The 17,040-nt window shown below is 40.3% G+C and overlaps 1 protein-coding gene across 3 annotated transcripts in view; it reads right to left on the reverse strand.

Annotated features, from left to right (window-relative positions):
- Positions 1-17,040, reverse strand: part of pdlim7 (PDZ and LIM domain 7) — a 37,160-nt gene that overhangs the window by 1,522 nt on the left and 18,598 nt on the right. For all 3 annotated transcript variants that reach the window (XM_032555532.1, XM_032555533.1, XM_032555534.1), the window contains exons 4-9: positions 15,756-15,783; positions 14,716-14,912; positions 4,281-4,333; positions 3,426-3,669; positions 2,834-3,014; positions 2,575-2,695 (exon numbers count right to left, since the gene is read on the reverse strand). In XM_032555532.1, coding sequence (XP_032411423.1) covers positions 2,575-2,695; positions 2,834-3,014; positions 3,426-3,669; positions 4,281-4,333; positions 14,716-14,912; positions 15,756-15,783 — 824 coding nt within the window. The remainder of the gene's footprint in view (positions 1-2,574; positions 2,696-2,833; positions 3,015-3,425; positions 3,670-4,280; positions 4,334-14,715; positions 14,913-15,755; positions 15,784-17,040) is intronic.

Here is a 17,040-nt window from a genome sequence, read left to right on the forward strand (position 1 = left end):
AAGGAATTGAACCGCGGCGGGAACAACGCCGGCTCCTCTCCTCATTGGCTGCTGGACGACGTGGAAGTTTTGTGGCATTTTGTGCAGCAGTCGGGGTTTTTTGCACAGTTTAAGGAAGGATTAGGATGGAGGGAGGAGGGTGGAAGTATTACTCTGGATACTTGACCGGTCTTTGCCGGTCTCTTTCATCACAAGGACTCTGGGGGAAGTGTCGGGTTATAATGCTGCTTCTCAGGAATGAGTGGCTGAGAGCTGCTCAATCCCTGCAAGATGCTGAGGCAGCAGAATGTTTATCAGAGCTAAAGGCGCTATTCAGAATATGAGCACTTGGCTTTCTGGCTTCTGCTCTGATAAAGCAGTCGTGCAACGTCAGGAGCGTCAGCGGTGAGCAAGGAGCCCGCCGCCCCGCTAAATCATTTATGGCATAATGGAAGCGTACACACCATTCATAAAAGCCAACAGAGAAAAATGCATGGTAAACTGGAGCTAAATAGATTACAGCAGATGAAAACATCACACTTTGTGATTGACTGCTATGCGCCGCCTAATTCACGACACAAAAGCTCGGCGCGATGCTGCACCCGCTACAAAACTCTCTGACAAATGGCGTGATAAAGGGAGGAGAAAAACCATCTTAGAGAAGAAACTGGAGAAAGGAAGGGAAGGGAAGCGCTGCGGTGAGTTTCTGCTACAAAGGAGGCAGTTTTTAAGAAAAACAAACAGTGAGAACAAACAGTGGCTGCGTTTCTTCTGTACTGTGGCCTGAACTGCTTCCTCCATCTGAAGGGAAAAGATCAAACATCCATCACAAAGTCAACGCTGTGTGATGGCGTGTCAGCCCTCCTCACTTCACCCGTGGATTTCTCACCAGTAAGCATTTATAATAAATATGTAGCACCGGATCCGGGCGTGAAGTTACACGGGTTGAGATGTTTCTCAGTTGGCAGTGGAACTAATCAATCTGTGCATGCAGATTTTCAGCACTTTTTTTTTTTTTTTTTGCCAAAGCTTTGTATTATGTTGCTGTTAAATGGAGTCTGACTTTATCTTTGATTTGAAAATAAGCTTCCTGTTACAATTTTTTCCTTTCTGAATGTCACTGTCTGTTCAGCTTATCCTTCCACCCCCAACAGATCCACCAAAACCCACATGCAGTGCTTTGAAAAAGTATTTACACCCTTTGAACTATTGCACATTTTGTCATGTTAGAAAGATGAGAAAACATTTGCATCCCGCGTATGTTTGTTCATTCTACTGAGAAAAAGAAAAAAAAACACTCGAAGCTTAGTCACACCGGATGACGATCATCACTAATCAAATCCTGCTGTAGATCCTCAAAAGGATTTCAATCTGAACTTTGACTGGGCCATTTTAACACACAAATAGGTTTTTATGTAAACCATTCCATTGCAACTGTGGCTAAAAGTCGAAAACCCATTTAGCACGTCCTAACAGACGTTTTAGATGCCAATCAAAAAAACGTGAAGCCTTCTGCCAGAGAAGATAAACACCTCATAACATAAACCAGAGTTTTACGTGTGACATACCTTCAGCTAGCTGTTGGAAGCAACATTAAAGGAGCAACATGTGGCTGCAGAAAGCAACTGGACGTCACATCAGAGCAGAAGACTCCGTGTCCTACAAAAATGGAGCCAAAGCGGAAAGTAAACTTTCCTCGGAGCCCTTCGGCGGTGATCGAGCAGAGCTGAGGCAGAGCAGCTGCAGCCAGACTGTGCTGATTTGCATACCCACACGTTAAATGAGGTAACGCTGGAGAGTCATTCAACATCTGAGACATTTTAAGTCATAAAGGATCATTTTTGTAAAAGAGAAGAAAAAAAAAACCGCAACTTTGATAAATGGAGACCCGCTAAATAACCCCAACACTTGAGTACAAACATATTTAAACATGCCATTAACCAAGCATTCCCGTTGCAACATTCCTAAAAGGATTTCACATTTTTTATATCCGTGATAGAAGCATTAACATTTTATTTTCTCACCCTATTTTGTGGAGATGGTTACATTGCATATTAAGAGAGGACATGCATCATAGGGATCACTTTACCGAGGCGTGAAAGCAGCAGATGTAGCTGTGCTTCTATTGACCATATAATCGCACAAATTGGAATTAAAGAAAGTAAATCTGCAAAATTGGAAACACCGATTTTGAAAAAAAACTCTCATTTATTGCTAAAACGTTTTTGCGCTAAGGTGAGACTTTTTCCGCTGTCTCAAAATCAGTGTGATCAACAACCGAGTGTTATTACTGGTGGAAATAACAGTCTGTTAGGAGGATGATGTAACAGGAGGATGATGGTGTGGCATGTTTTTTAATTATTTGTTGCGTGAAAAACATATTCACATGTGATTTTAATTGCCTTTCTTATTTAATTGCGAAATTGTGCTTTTTCAACATTAGCAGAATATTGACAAAGCTTTGCGCACATTTGCAATAGAAGCCCAGGTTGTGAGTGTGAAGATGTTTGTGTGTGTGTGTCAGATGGACTGCTGTTGTTGCCACAGCTGGACACTGAACCCGGGGAGCCCACTGTGTGCTGTCCAGTGTCTCACCTCTCTCACAGTAAGGCTCGCCCTCCTCCATGTAGAAGGCCTGGTTCCTGATGGGATTCTTACAGGCTGCACACTTGAAACACTGAACGTGGTAGGTCATCTTCAGGGCGTGCATGATTTCCTGCAAGCGGATGAAAGATTTGCATCAAGCCAGCCGTGGGGATCATAATCTCCTCGCAGAGCAACAACTATATCATTTTTCACATTCGATACACCTCCCGTGTATTAACAGATTTCGAGCGGATTTTTCTGGCTTTACCCCTGTTATTATCTTCTTGCACTTGGCACAGTTGGGCGCGTAGCGGTTATCGTGGCACTTTGTGCAGTAGACGGAGCCCCTTTCCTCAAAGAAGCCGCCCTCCTCCAGGACCGCCTTACACTGGGAGCATGTGAACTCCTCTGGGTGCCAGGAACGCCCCAATGCCACCAGGTACCGACCCCTAGAAAACATTCACGTCACATCAGAGTTCACTCTAGAATCCACTGCAAAACAGAGATGCACTAACAATAGCAGCCAACAAAAGCCCAGTGATCTCTGTAAACACAAACTAGGCATGTTTTCAGCTCTCCTAAGCACTCTGTGTCTTTGCATGTTAAAGAACAGCTCCTCTGTTTGCTTGCAGAATAAGAACTAAGGTCTCTCACAGAGATGACAGGATAATCCTTGTCCTCTGTGATAAAAGATGTCTCCAGACGCTGTGAATTATGCTGACGGCCTTAATTTGCAGCAGACACGCAGCCTGCCGTTGTGCATATTAACCACCTTAAATTATTCATCATCTCAAACAGGACTCTGGAAGGAGCAAACAGCGACATTATTCCAGGGCGCAGATGCTGTGGGACGGAGTTACCTGATGATTTTGTTGCAGGCGCCACACACCGGGGTCCTCCCGCTGTCTTCGGGCGCCTGCTGCGCTGCCTGAAGGATGGAGCTGCGGTTCTGCATGGGCGTCGGCTGGACTGGCTGCTGGTGCTGGGTCACCACGGTACTGGTTTTGTCCGGCCGGTAGCGATCAGCAAATTTCGGGTCTGTGACCCACGGCGGTCTGCAGGAGGGACCAGAAGTTCCCGCCGCCGCCGCTGCCGTTTTTGAACCTGGGGTCAGATATACAAGCGATTTTAGCTAGGGATGGGCATTTATCGCTTATCATTTATGGTCATGATAAGATTTGATTTATCATTATGATAAATTCTATTTAATGACGTTTTAAAAAAAACTGTATTACTGGGATTGTTATTTTTACCATTTCCTCCCCTGTTTGATCAATGAGAGAATCAATAAATATAAATCAATTTGAAAATGTGATTAAATGCAGTTACTGTGAGCAGTTTAATGATAAAAATCGCACGTCTTTATGTGACTGGTGTCTTCAAGAAGCAAATGGGAATGTTTTTCAAAAGCAGTATTTGTGTTTGTGCGGCTACAATTGTTGTGACGCACAGTACCAGCTACCTAAAAAAAAGACGTAATAAGTGGTTCTTATTGTCACTTTTATCATTACAGCAATATTGCCACAGAAAATTGTGACAAAACTTTAAAGTCTAAATGGCCCAAACCTACTTTTAGCTTTTATAACGCACTCTCTTTTCAAGCGGCAGTCAACTCATGAGCACCTATTAACACTTAAGAATAATAATCTATTAGCGTAACCTCCCCCAGATGCTGCTGGGGTTCGCTTTATGCATCAGTGGGAGCAGAAACTCACCATCTGGTTTATCTGCGGCTTGGGTCTTGGCAGAGGAAGGAGTTGGCTCGAGGCTGCGGAGAGAAAATGACTAATTAGGAAAAAATACAACGCACTATGCTCAGTAACCAAGACACCTTCTGATTGAAAGTCATGTCAGAATATCAGCATTCATGTCCATCTGTATTGGCTCCTGCATGGTGGAGTTGGAGCACCAGTCTCCATAAGGAGAGTTGGAAATCACTGGTTTACATCAAAGCATCACTGAACAATTGATTTATTTCTGTAAGAATTCAAAAAGTGGAAAATCTACAGATTTATGACAAACGGAGTGACTGAGTGGCTTACAGCTGGTAAAAAGCTGATATACAGGTTCTCAATTAGAATATTAAATAAGACAGCTAAAAAAAAATATTTTTTTAATAGTGAAATATCAGCTCAGTTATTCCCAGGAATATAAATATGTCCAGGTATATATACAGTATATATGTATATAATCTCAATGCTTGGCTGGAGTTGTTTTTGCACAAACTACTGTATCAATGTAGCATAGCATGGAGAGAATCAGCTTGTGACTCTGCCAAGCTGAGACAGGCCCCTTTTACCTTTGACCTTTTAAATCAACTGGTCTGGGTCTGGTGTTTCTCTTGACAACTCTTCAAAATAAGGCGACAGGAATTAAACTTTTCAATCCAAAGAAGCATTTTTACTCTTGCTCCTACTAAACATAGTGTCTAGATCAGTAAAACTGACTGTGCTTGACTTCACAATCCTCTCAAGGCTGTGTTATCACTTTTGCTTGCACATCTTTTTCTATACTTTGTCCTTCTACCCAACTTTTCTTTTATATGCTTGAACAACCAGCTGCTTTAACAATGACTTTAAGTGATTTACCCTTCATGTGAGGGAAGGTCAGCTGTGCACAAAAGCAAGATTTATCTACTGAAATTAAATTGTGCAATCTTATTTTTCAGAGAAAAATCTCATTAAGTCATAATAATCTAATTTAAATGCTTAAAATGCAACAAATAAACACGTGTCTTGCTTTTTGAACTGAAATGCTGAGATTAACGTTTCGATAATATTCCAGTTCATTGAGATGAATCTGCACATGAAGTTTAAAGTTGACAAAAACACACCACATTAGAGGTTTCTCCAGTAGTGATGAAATAAAGTGAGAGGCTTACGTTTAGTCGTCGTGTCTGCAGAACATTTTTCATGATTATCCAAAGCTTTTGAGAGGCAGAATCGCATCATTTAATGTGCTTCAAAAGCCAAGGCTGCCCAGCAGATGTACATTCAGTAAACACTTCCGACTCGAGTTAATAAGAGATATTCAAAAGCTTCTACTCAAATGAGGGTAATAAGCAGCCCCGTAAAAATCAGCTGAGAGTTTGACATCGTTCACAGGCAGAAGCGCTGAAACGTATCCTTGGCAGATCTGGATGCAGAGGAGCTCGTTTCAAGCCTGCATGTGAAGGAGCGCTGAAATAAAGAGCTTCCCTCATTTCAAAGTTCTGTTACCCGCAGCAAGCGCAACTATATTTCCGACAATCTTCAAACCACGACTGAAAGAAAAAAACAACTTCTGAGCCAACACACTGAGCTCTGGAGAGGTTTTATTGTGAGAAAGGAGAAGGGGGAAAAAATGTCACCCTGCCTTAGGCGTCACTCATGTTTACATCATCAACTGTGCCATCCACCATCCACTAATGAAACATCATGAAATTGTGTCTCATTAGATAAGAGAAAGCTGTGAACTCAATCACCCTCCATCAAACTCATCCTGTAGCATATCAATCCATGTATTGATTGTTCTGCTTATGAATCCAAAAAAAACAACAACAACACGAACTTCAAACAAAAAAGATTGTGCAACTTCTGGGAGAGGTGGGAGAAGCTGCAAGATTTCTTACTAGTTTTATGGTCGGAAATAGAGAAAACATAATGCTCTGGTTGGAAGGAAAAACCTTCTCCAGACTGCGTGTTTTTAATAATAAAGGAAGTTGAATCTCAGAAGTCTGGAGAAATAAGATGGCTGACAGTGGAGAGGTTCAGGAAGGTAAAACCTTCTGGCTGAGAAAAATACAGGCGAACAAAGCAAAAGGAAGGCAGAATGAGAGGGATCTCTGGTGGCCAGGTTAAATGAAGGGCAGCGCCTCTTACAGAGTGTTTGGCACGCAGACCCTGGGTCAGCCGGCCTTTACTCCGCACACTGATGGACTGCGCCTTCTGGGACCCAACCTAACCACTCACAAAGCCACGTCCTGGTCAAACCGCACTGACCTTGGTTTACTCTCCCCTGTCTGGTTGCCCTACATGGCAACAGGCCAGTTTCACACAACTTTAGGAGGTTTTGTTAGTTGCGCCTTTCTAAGTGAAGGTCAGAGGTGCAAATTGTTCAACATCCTTGATGGTTTGTTTCTCCCACCTTGAGCGACCTGGATCGTGTTTTCTTGACATTTCCGCAGCCTTCGAAATCCCTCACGATTCTCCTCCCGTCAGCAAAAGGTGCGATGTGAAGCAGGTGCCTTTTTACTGCATCGGAGATCTTTTTCCCCTCCAAAGTGCAACGTTTACTTTCACACGTCGTTCTGCCTCTTACACCTGGGATATCACATTCACCTCCGTTGTCTAGCTTGCTCTCCTCTGGGATTCACCGACCAGATCGATGTGAAAAAAATAAATAAATAAATTACTGGAGTTTGTTGGCAGCTCAGCATCTGGCAGCAAAAGATGACTTTTTGATGTCTTTTAAGGAACTATATAGACCCTGACAAGTCTTTCTTTTGTAATGGAGCTCTACAATATTGTGAGTGTAGGAAAGACAAACAGGGCAGAGAGGAGAAGCAAAAGATCATCAAATATTTGCCAAAATGTTTGGCTTTTCTACAATTTCTCCTTTGTAAGGCACTTAATCTCAGAAGACCAACATTTTTTTAAATACTGAAGTTTATGATGTGTCTCTTTGTTTTTTAGTCAAATGCCTTCAACTTTTTAAATATTTCACATTTACATTTATTCATTACAAACAAAGATTTAAAAAAACGTATAACCCTGGTTTTGAACCTTAACCCCAAAGCATATGCATATGTTAGACCTAGTTAATGTCCAGACCTAAATCTGAGATGCATTGGAAAAACGTGTATGTTTTACCTTAACTTGGTTGCTGGTTTTAGGTACCAACAACAAATAAAGTTTCTCAACCATATTTACAGATCCTAACCAGAGGTAAACATTAGGGCCTTACCTAGGTAAAAGCTGTTTACAACATATAATAACTGAGCTGAAAAATTACCTGTTTACATAGCTTCTTCATTAACAAGGACTCCTTTTGAACTACGACAATTAACGCCCTACCTCCACAGCTCTTTCTGGCCTCAGAGAGCTGGTTAGTTAGCCAGCAGTCGCCAACAACAATTATCATCTTTCAGATAAAACTTATTCATAAGACATTTAGGGTTCCCAACACCACCGAACTGTCACACATTTACCTTTACTGGTTCACAGCAAATGTGCATTTTAATGCATTTACAGACATAGCTTTAGTGAAAATGTATAATTCCACTCCCCCTGAATAAGCTACTAGTTTTCTATTATATCTTTACACCTGAGCTAAATAAGGGGAGACTGACGTGTTGTTTATATGCGAATGCTGCAAGAACACTAAAGCACAGAGGTAACTTTCATGTAAATATTCCTGTTGATCTGTTTATTATTACGTTCTGAATGCCTGCAAGTGTTTATTTTGAGGAACAGCAGAGAAGAAGCTGAATTTCCTCACAGCTCACCTCTGACCCGAACGAGTATGTATTATTTGATGTGTGTGCCCATTTGTTGCTTTTATGCCTGAATGCACAACAATTTTCTCTTGCGGGAAATAAAAATAAGCTGCGAATGCTGATCTCAAAGAATACCACCCATTAAATCAGGAACACATAAAAACTGGGACGCTTCTACATAATTCTGTCAGTCATGGAAAAACTGGGAGAAAAAAAGTGTCTATCAAGTGATGTATCCCGAGTTCAAACAATAAGGACAAGATGGGGGGAAAAAAGGACAGAGAAACAGAAGATCTTTTTTTATAGATTTTTTTATGTTTTAGTTATTAGTGATAACAGCAGGAGGAAAAAAACGAAGCACAATTTTTTTTCTTGAAGCTTGATGAGAAGATGAGATGAGTAATGAAAACTTATAGATGACTGTAAACATGCAAAGAAAGAGACATATCTAAGCCCCAGACATGTAACAGGAGTTCCATCTTCGCACCAGTTTACTCCCAGCAATGCAGTGAAATAGTAACTCATCAAGTCGGAAATTCAAAAATAGACTTTCCCTCTAAGGCTCAGAATGCAAGGCTCCACTTTGGACTTTATCATCTAAACTTTGTTTCTTTTTTGGTTTCATTTTTTTTTTTCTGTTTCCACAAACTTCCTTATTTGTTTTTTCACCCCATGCGTATGTGAAAGGTGAATTCGCAAACCACTAATTGACAGTTGTATTAATCTTCGCCGTCTTTGTGGTGTGGCTATCGTGAGCAGGTTCCGTCTCCGGGGGACTCCTGGCGCGTCGCTCAGACTTTGATATTGAGGGCGCGAGCGGACCTGTCGTGGTGCCAGTCTCTCAGACGGGCGTAACGAGGACTCTGAATCTCAGTGAGGAACTTTTCCCTGACCGGAGGCAACACAGATACAAAAAACGGAGAGACAGACAAGGAGGAAATGGAGTGAAGGAGAGAAAATGAATAAAACACAATAGCAGAAAGTGGAGTAAAGTGAATGAATTGACAAGATGACAGATTAGAGGAAAAATAACAGGCAAGAAAGGCTACACTGCAAAATAATATAAAAGATTTGCAGAGCAAATATTGTGTCATAATGTGTTTGAAATGTTCTTTTGAGATGCCAAATATTCAGATAAAGTTGAATTAAATTAAACTGTCTGGATTTTAGATATTAAGTTATATAGTCCCCATCAGAAAGCAGCGTTTTTAGGTCAAAACTTTACATTTTTAATTAAATATATTGCGTCATCTAATCAAACAGAGGGAAAACCTCTGTAAAAAACATAATTTTGCATACTTCTGATTACTTTCCCAATATGTTTCCAGGAATCGATACCCTGTAGAGACCAAGTGCCTCTCCCTTTGTAAATTCTTGTTCAGCTTCTTCAAATGCATGCATGAAACGATGCAGAACAATTATTTAGCTGCTTAGGAGTTCCCCATAAGACTGTGTCAGCAGCCTTTACAGCATGAAGAGTCCTTTTTGCCCGAGGTCCAGCAACGTAAAATATGCTTGAGGTCACAAAATCACAGGGACCTCCAACAAAAGATAAATCTCTACCAAAACAAGTTAGTCCCAATTTTTATGCTAAAGACTTGTCACTTTTTCTCTTTGCTTCAGTTTTTCCTGCCCCAGTGGGACTAAAAAGCTAAAATCAAAAAATGTTTCCCTCATTACTTTGATATTTTAAGACATTACTCACTCAGACTTTTTCATTTTTGGCCAGAGCCATTAAGAGCCACTGCAGAGGCTCCGAAGAGCCACTTGCAGCTCAGCATCAGGTTGCACAGCCCTGCCTTAAAGCCTCTTTAGGATTATTACAAATATCGACATTTGTTATTGAAGCATTACTGACAAGAGTGCAGAATCTCCTGAAATTACATCAACTTTTGGGACATTCTTCAGCTTGAGTACCATCAATAGTATTCCCAAAGTTTTCAAAATAAGTTTGGTTTTGCACCACAATACAAGTTGATCACTGTTATAATCAAATGGAGCTCATCACAATTAATTATTACCGCCACTGATGATCCTACTTCACTTTCAAATTATCTTTCTACTTCAACCAATCACGGATGTTTAATACTTGATCATTCCAATCAATCAAAACAACTAAATTACTATTTTCAGGTTTTTCAGTTGTTTATGAAAAACAACATTACAGGAAGAATTTTTAAAAGTGCCATCTCTGCCTATTTGCAGTCTGCATGCAGCTAAAAATGCTTTTAATTCAAATAATATTACATTTGCTAAGACTTGAGAATGTAAAATATGCCAGTGAACAATTTACTTGCAAAAACAAATGGTTTCGGTCTACATTAAGCCAGACTCTGTTCTGAACAGCACACCTTTTACAAATATCAAAGGATAATGCATGCACAACGCTCATGCCACCTCAAGCAGCCAAATCAGACTGAGCTACTAATGGAAGATTTAAAACTAGAGATGCATTTAAAGCAAAACGCCTGGATGAAAGCTTTTGCAAAACAAACCAGTGCACAAACACAAATAGTCATGACTGCGACCAGGAGTTTACCTTGACCTCTTCATATTCTCATCATCTGGGTCCTGCACTGAGAGATCCAGGAAAGATAAAGATATCAGACAGTGCTGCTTTTTAAGGAAATACTCACCTACTCTTTGTTTTATTCAAAGTAGTCATAAAGATGAATAAGACGCTATGCTTTCCACTGTTTTCTCCCATTTTTCTAGCCGACATGTCAGGGAACTGACAGATGTAAGGAAATGTGTTCATAGCTGCCACTGTAGACATCTGGAAATCGGTAAAAAATGGACAAAGCTGCCATCTACCTTCCTGTGTCACTCACTCATCTGTCACCCTCACTGAGAGCCTCTATCATCAGATCACGTCAAATCGGCAGCAACCTCCCTCCTACACGTGATCTCCTCTTCCCCTTCACACCCCGACCTATCCGACTGTCCTGTCCGCCCGGCTCAGGCTGTGACTTACTGAAGTCGGTGCCTGTGAGCTGGGCCAGGATGCGGAAGGAGCGAGACTGGGTGGTGCCGGTGCGGGGCTGCCAGTCCTCGGTGTCCTCGATCAGCCTCTTCTTGCTGCGGTCATTGGGGATAAAACAGGGCACGTTCTCCACCCTGAGGCCGTGCCTGCACACACAGGCAGCAGCAGCAGGAGCAAACAGCAGGCATGGTTAACACCACCCCATCTGAACAGACCCACACCATGCAGACATTTATGCAAAGATCTGCTTTCCACGCTAGGGCTCACATTGCTTCAAAAAGCAGATAGCCTCATCTTACAGAAAAAAAAATATAATATACTAAAGGTTTTATTTTTGATAAACAACTTCAGAAGCTGCATAAGAAGCTTTTTTCCCCCCTTTCAATCATCTTTCTAACATAGCTCTAGGTTAACTGTAGCCTACATTCATCAACGAGCAAGACGAGGAGAGAGGATGAATGCTCACTAATGAATTGCCATCTCCATTCTGTAAACCAATGCACCAAAGAGCATCTGCTGCTCGCTATCTTTTCATAAACAACCTGATCATAATAAGCTACTGAGCGGACAAACCAGCCTGCATGCAGCTGCCTCTTACTTGGACTGTTGGTATATATCATCATAATAAGTGGCTTCGCCCCTGTGGAACAGACCAGAAAACAAATAAGGACACAAAACGGGAGAAGAGTAAATGGTATGTGATTTTGATAGCTCAAGAGCTGAAGTTAAAATGAAGCTTGTTTCCCTTTCTCCTAAAAACAACAGAAATAAAGGAAGAAATTATTCATATTTACAATGTCTATGTTTTCAGATTGAATAATCTGGTATTGATCAGTTACTTAACATGATGACTCAATACTCCCGTCTCTCACTTCCGATGTTTGTCATGGCGCTTCGCGTGGTTAAGTGGCACAGTTGATGAGGGTCATGACCCTTTGAATGTAACGTCATAATCATGGGCATAAATGCCAGATTAATTTAGATCTCTTAAAGGTTTATATGGAATGTTCTTGAGCCAGGGTTGAATGATGATACAAAAACAAGCTCAATTGATTTAAAACAAAAAATTGAATTCAGTTTCAATTTATTGTGGATTTTCTTCAATTAAAAGGAGAAATCTTACACATACGTTCTCAAAAAGATACATGCACCCAGACTTTTATTATAATTGTCCAATAGGGGGTTGTTACTGGATGCTTTTTGTGGCCAAGTTAGAGGACATTTATTCAAATATTAGTGAGGGTGCTCAAATATTTAAACATGTATGAATAGTACTGACCCTAAGCGGGTTAGAGAAATTTTATTTTGTTCACTTTATGTTTTTTGTGTAATCAGTCCATCAAAAACTCAAAAATCTCACAATGTTTGCGTCTTCTAAATAAAATGAACTGCTAAATATGCCAACTGAAATACACAAGGAATCTTAACAACTCAAACAAAACTTTAGAAGCTATTTACATTGATCCAAACTGGTAATACAAATGCAAACTTTCTTTTGTACAGGACTGTAAAAATCCAAAGAAGTATACTAACTTGTCAAGGACTTCCATCTGTGAAGTTAAAAGAAAGGAGGAAAACACAAAGTGAGAGAAAGAGGTCAGAGCTTGGCTTGAGGGAAAGGGAGGAAAAAGAAACAGAACATGTCAATATGTGACGAAGGCCAAACACAGCAGAAGATATGCAGATAGCACGCGAGAAGTGACATGAGACATGCTGTTATTGTCAACAAGCTCAGAGAGAGAAGGACAGCATTGTTTGTCAAATCATCTGCTGTCACTCTGACCCAGAATGAGTCAGAAGACTGGCACAAAACCTTTGGCTGCGCTGCTCCTCTTGTCCCCTTTTGCTTTTCACGGGGATGCAAATTGATGTTTCTGCCAAGGCAAAACAAAAAAACCCTCCTCTGCCTAATTTCCGTGCCGCCGGAGTTAGTCAAATCTTTGTTGTACTCCAAAACCCCGTGAATAATGATAAATGCCACAGCAGTGACACATGATGTTGGTGTAATCTCCGCAGAGGAAAATAAATCACAAAATCTGTCTTTGCTCTCCTAACCTGTGTACATTACACATTCCATTTGCACTCATCCAAATTCTGTGGAGAATATCTTAAGAAAAACTATCACTAATTATTGCAGTTACACATAATTTTCAAACTCTGTATTCAGTCTATTTGCAGTGTGCAAATAAAGCTCTGTGAGAAGTCAGAGTTTATGAGTGGGGCTAAATAAAGAGACAGACCATATTTCAATAGCAGCTACAAGCAGAGCACCACCATTACCCAAATTACTAGAAGCGGCCAATCCTTTCCTTGAAGACTCTTCAGTGCCACGCAGCCACTTTTAGAATTGGTTAGAATTTGAGTTTATTCTTCTAAGTATCCTTGAAAAATATTCAGGAGAGAGTAAATGTAGCTGAACAGGAAAAAATGCTTCAAAGAATTTAGTTTCTTTGAAAAGGAGAACAAATATGACGTTGAAGGACAGATTGTTTCACTTGCCTGTTACCAACGTCTTTGTCTTCTTGGTATGTCCATTTTGTTTTACAAGTACTTTAACTTGTTCTGAAAGTCTGCCTACCTGAATACGTATGTACATGCAGTCTTACGAATAAGAACATGCGTCAGTCTTAACATTAACACAGTGTGAGATTCTGCTACTGAATGAATTTATATTAAAGGGTGGGGTATAATGTAAAATCTACATTTTTGATCTTTGTATCATTTTATAATGTCAATCCCTCACCATAAGCATACCTGGAGTGTTGCTTGGATTTTTTGATGCATGTTTGAGAAACAGACCAAAACAGCAGCAATTAACTGGAGTTGCAAGTCTGTTGAGCTCATCATACAAACTACTTTTCAGTCCACAGCTCCCAAGAAATGGATGTAAACAGCATCATGGAGAAGCACTGCTGTACTGAAGGTGTAGTGTAAGAAAGAGAAGAAGCTTCTTAAAGAAACAGAGGCCCAATTTCAAGGCGACAGAGGTGACATCAATTTTTTTAAGTCATGTTGAATGTATACAGTACTTTCAACTTAAGGTAACATAGTTACTTGATCTGCTAAGGCATGGCACCACGCGCCTAGAAAATACATGATTAAGTCTTTGTGCATGTCTTTACCAATGGTGCCAATAAATATAGATTGTGCTTCCAATAGACCACTGATTCAATTTCTGATGGGTTTTGTAAGGTTTTGCCATTAATCAACAATAAGAAAGCCAAAGTATATACAATCATTTGCAGTGAATATAAAGCAGACTACACAGTTATACAAATATGACTCATGGCCTCCATCCATATTTTAGGTTAAATCTGCTTTTTGTCTTCGCTGTAAGGATGTATTAAATGGAGCATATTCCAGCTCAGTGCAGCAAGTGGCACTAAAACTCCAAGGCTATCAATCTAAAGCACATTCAATGTTTGCCATCTGGTGGCAAACTTATTACGTTGAGTTGAGCAGTGAGTCAGCATACATTAGCTGTGTTTATCTACTCTAATGTTTTTTACATGGTGACATAATTTTGGCAGTACACAGCAGCAGTGACTGAACTACATTCTCCTCGATACTGAAGGAGTTACTTTCTCTTTTTAATGAGACGCCAGAATAATGAGACTTCAAGAACATCGTAAAAAAACCACATTAGTCACATTGCAGCTCTGAAGGTAACTGCGCTCGTTTTTCCACCTACCCATTCTGAGGTTGCTGCGTGCTGGCGAGGCCCGGCGAGTGCGCGGTGTTAAGCTTAGGTGTGTAGGCCACAGGTTTAATAAGGGGTCCTGAGTTAGTGCTAGCACCACCGGCTGTAAATGGCCTCGCCATCTTGTTAATGGTTGTGCTTGGGGCAAAGGAGTACTTTGGCGGAGCAGAAGCCGAGGAAAGCGAGTCCTGCGTGGGTGTGGGAGAGGGAGACAATGCAGCACAGGGCACAACATGCAGTTAGACATTTGACACGCACAAAATAAAAACAACAAAAAAAAAAAAAGGTCTGCTCTTGCACAATCCCATCAAGTTTTTTTTTTCAGTCTCTCAGCAAATGATTAGAGTGTACTCCAGCTGCAGCAGCAGCAGCTCTGTCAGAGCCTGCAGGCTTTTCTCCACACAGACAGAAGGAGCGCTTAAGAAGTGCGGACACTGCTATTTTATTTGTGTTGGCTGTCAGCCAAGAACTGGCCAAAGTAATCTGCTGCTGCAGTTGAAATGAAAACGCTCAAAGTGAGAATGTGTCATGTATAACCATCATCTCTCACTAATGAGATTTCTAACTGAACATTATGTGTGGAGTACTGAACGCCTACTAAAACGGAACATTGACTGTTTGTTTGTATGTGCCAGCTGCTTTACCAACACTGAGAGGTTCATGACTCCATTGTGCTATGAAAAGTGCAATCAGTTGGTCAAAGTAGCTGCCAAAAAACCTCACAAAGAGACTGAATGAATCAATACTTATTCAGGTGTCAGGGATTGTGCAAGGTGTGACAATCGAAACTACAGTCGTTATATAGTCGCAAGCACTTGGTCCTCACTCGCTGGGGTTTGGGTAATGCACCGTGATGGACAATGCAGGTGATTCAGATTCATTTAAACACAAAGTGACATATTACAGCCTTTAATCCAAGGGCGAGTAAAGATTACAGGAAGTTTCCCATTTAAAAACACTCCATGCCATTACAAGCCATCCAGGAGTTCACAAAGGAGTCAGCTCACTGTTAAAGGTAAACATGTTCTTACCTTCCTCTCTTCACCTCCTTTAAGAGCTCTAAGGAAAAAAGAAGAGAACAAAAGAAATCAAGATGTTAGTCTTTCTTCGACTCTTGCGTTGATCAGCATTAACATGAACTGCACTGAAAGCTGACTTGAATATCATAATAAAATCAAATATTCTGCAAGTAAAAAAAACTTTAAAGTATTCACTGAAAAGTTGTTGTAGTTAGAAATGCTATGACAGGATCACAGTAGAAGATCAGATTCCATATGAATCATTCAATTGCTCAAGTGAAATTACACAAATGACAAAATCTGAACAAAGTTAAGCCATGTTAATGTGAAACATTAAAAATATAGGTCCTGCTGGAGGAACTTTTGATGATGACATGCAGGAAATAGGAATTACACATTTGCCTTAGTGTTTGATCGTTTTTTCTAAAGCTTAATATTATATTTAAATTGCAATTGGAGGTGAAGATTAAAAAAGTTCTAATCTCAAATAAAAGTGGAAAATGTGGTTGATTAACAAAACTGATTGAAAGGCTTCTCCTTGTCCCAATTAGTTTTACAAGAAAAGCCCACAAACTGTTTAATCCTCTGGAGTCTGTGCAACTTGATTCAATCTAAACCAGAAATGTCACAACATTAACAACAATATGCTTCAGTAGAGAAGTTGTTACTGAAATTAGCTACTTAGTATCTGAAAGGTGTTTATGAATGAACACAGAGCAAAACAGCTGTGAAAAGCCAAGCAATTTATTCAGGCTCATACAGCAGAGAGCCAGACGTCAGGCCATTTACTCCTGAATTGCTGGCAGACTTTTGGAAAGAAGGGAGTTAAATAAAGGTGTCAATACAAACAAGGCTAATCATGAATCATGATTCTAAAAATCACTTAAGCTGTTATCTCCCGATACTTTGCTATAAAATAGTAAAACCTGGTTGAATAATGACTGCTCCCTCTTTCAGTGACATTGCCTCTTTACAACTAATAACCACTTATGGTACAAAGGCTTAAAAGACAATGGTGATAAGTTTTAGTTCTTACAGAGAAATCAAGAGTGCTTCAAATCAGCATCAGCAAGTCAAATGTTTTCAAACACAAAGATCGGAAAGGTGTCATAAATGTCATTCTTGTACATCTCTGAACTCAACATCTTACTAGGATGATATACTGTAAGTCATGATTAGGATTATAAAAATTGGCAAGGAATACTCAATCTAAAGTCCTTCAGAAAATGCAATTTAATACCAATTTAACACTGAAAATCAAAAAATTTAAAGGGGATTTATTCCTAATCTAATGTAT

The sequence above is a fragment of the Xiphophorus hellerii genome, chromosome 23 (assembly GCF_003331165.1).
Source record: "Xiphophorus hellerii strain 12219 chromosome 23, Xiphophorus_hellerii-4.1, whole genome shotgun sequence".
NCBI classification, from domain to species: Eukaryota; Metazoa; Chordata; class Actinopteri; order Cyprinodontiformes; family Poeciliidae; genus Xiphophorus; species Xiphophorus hellerii.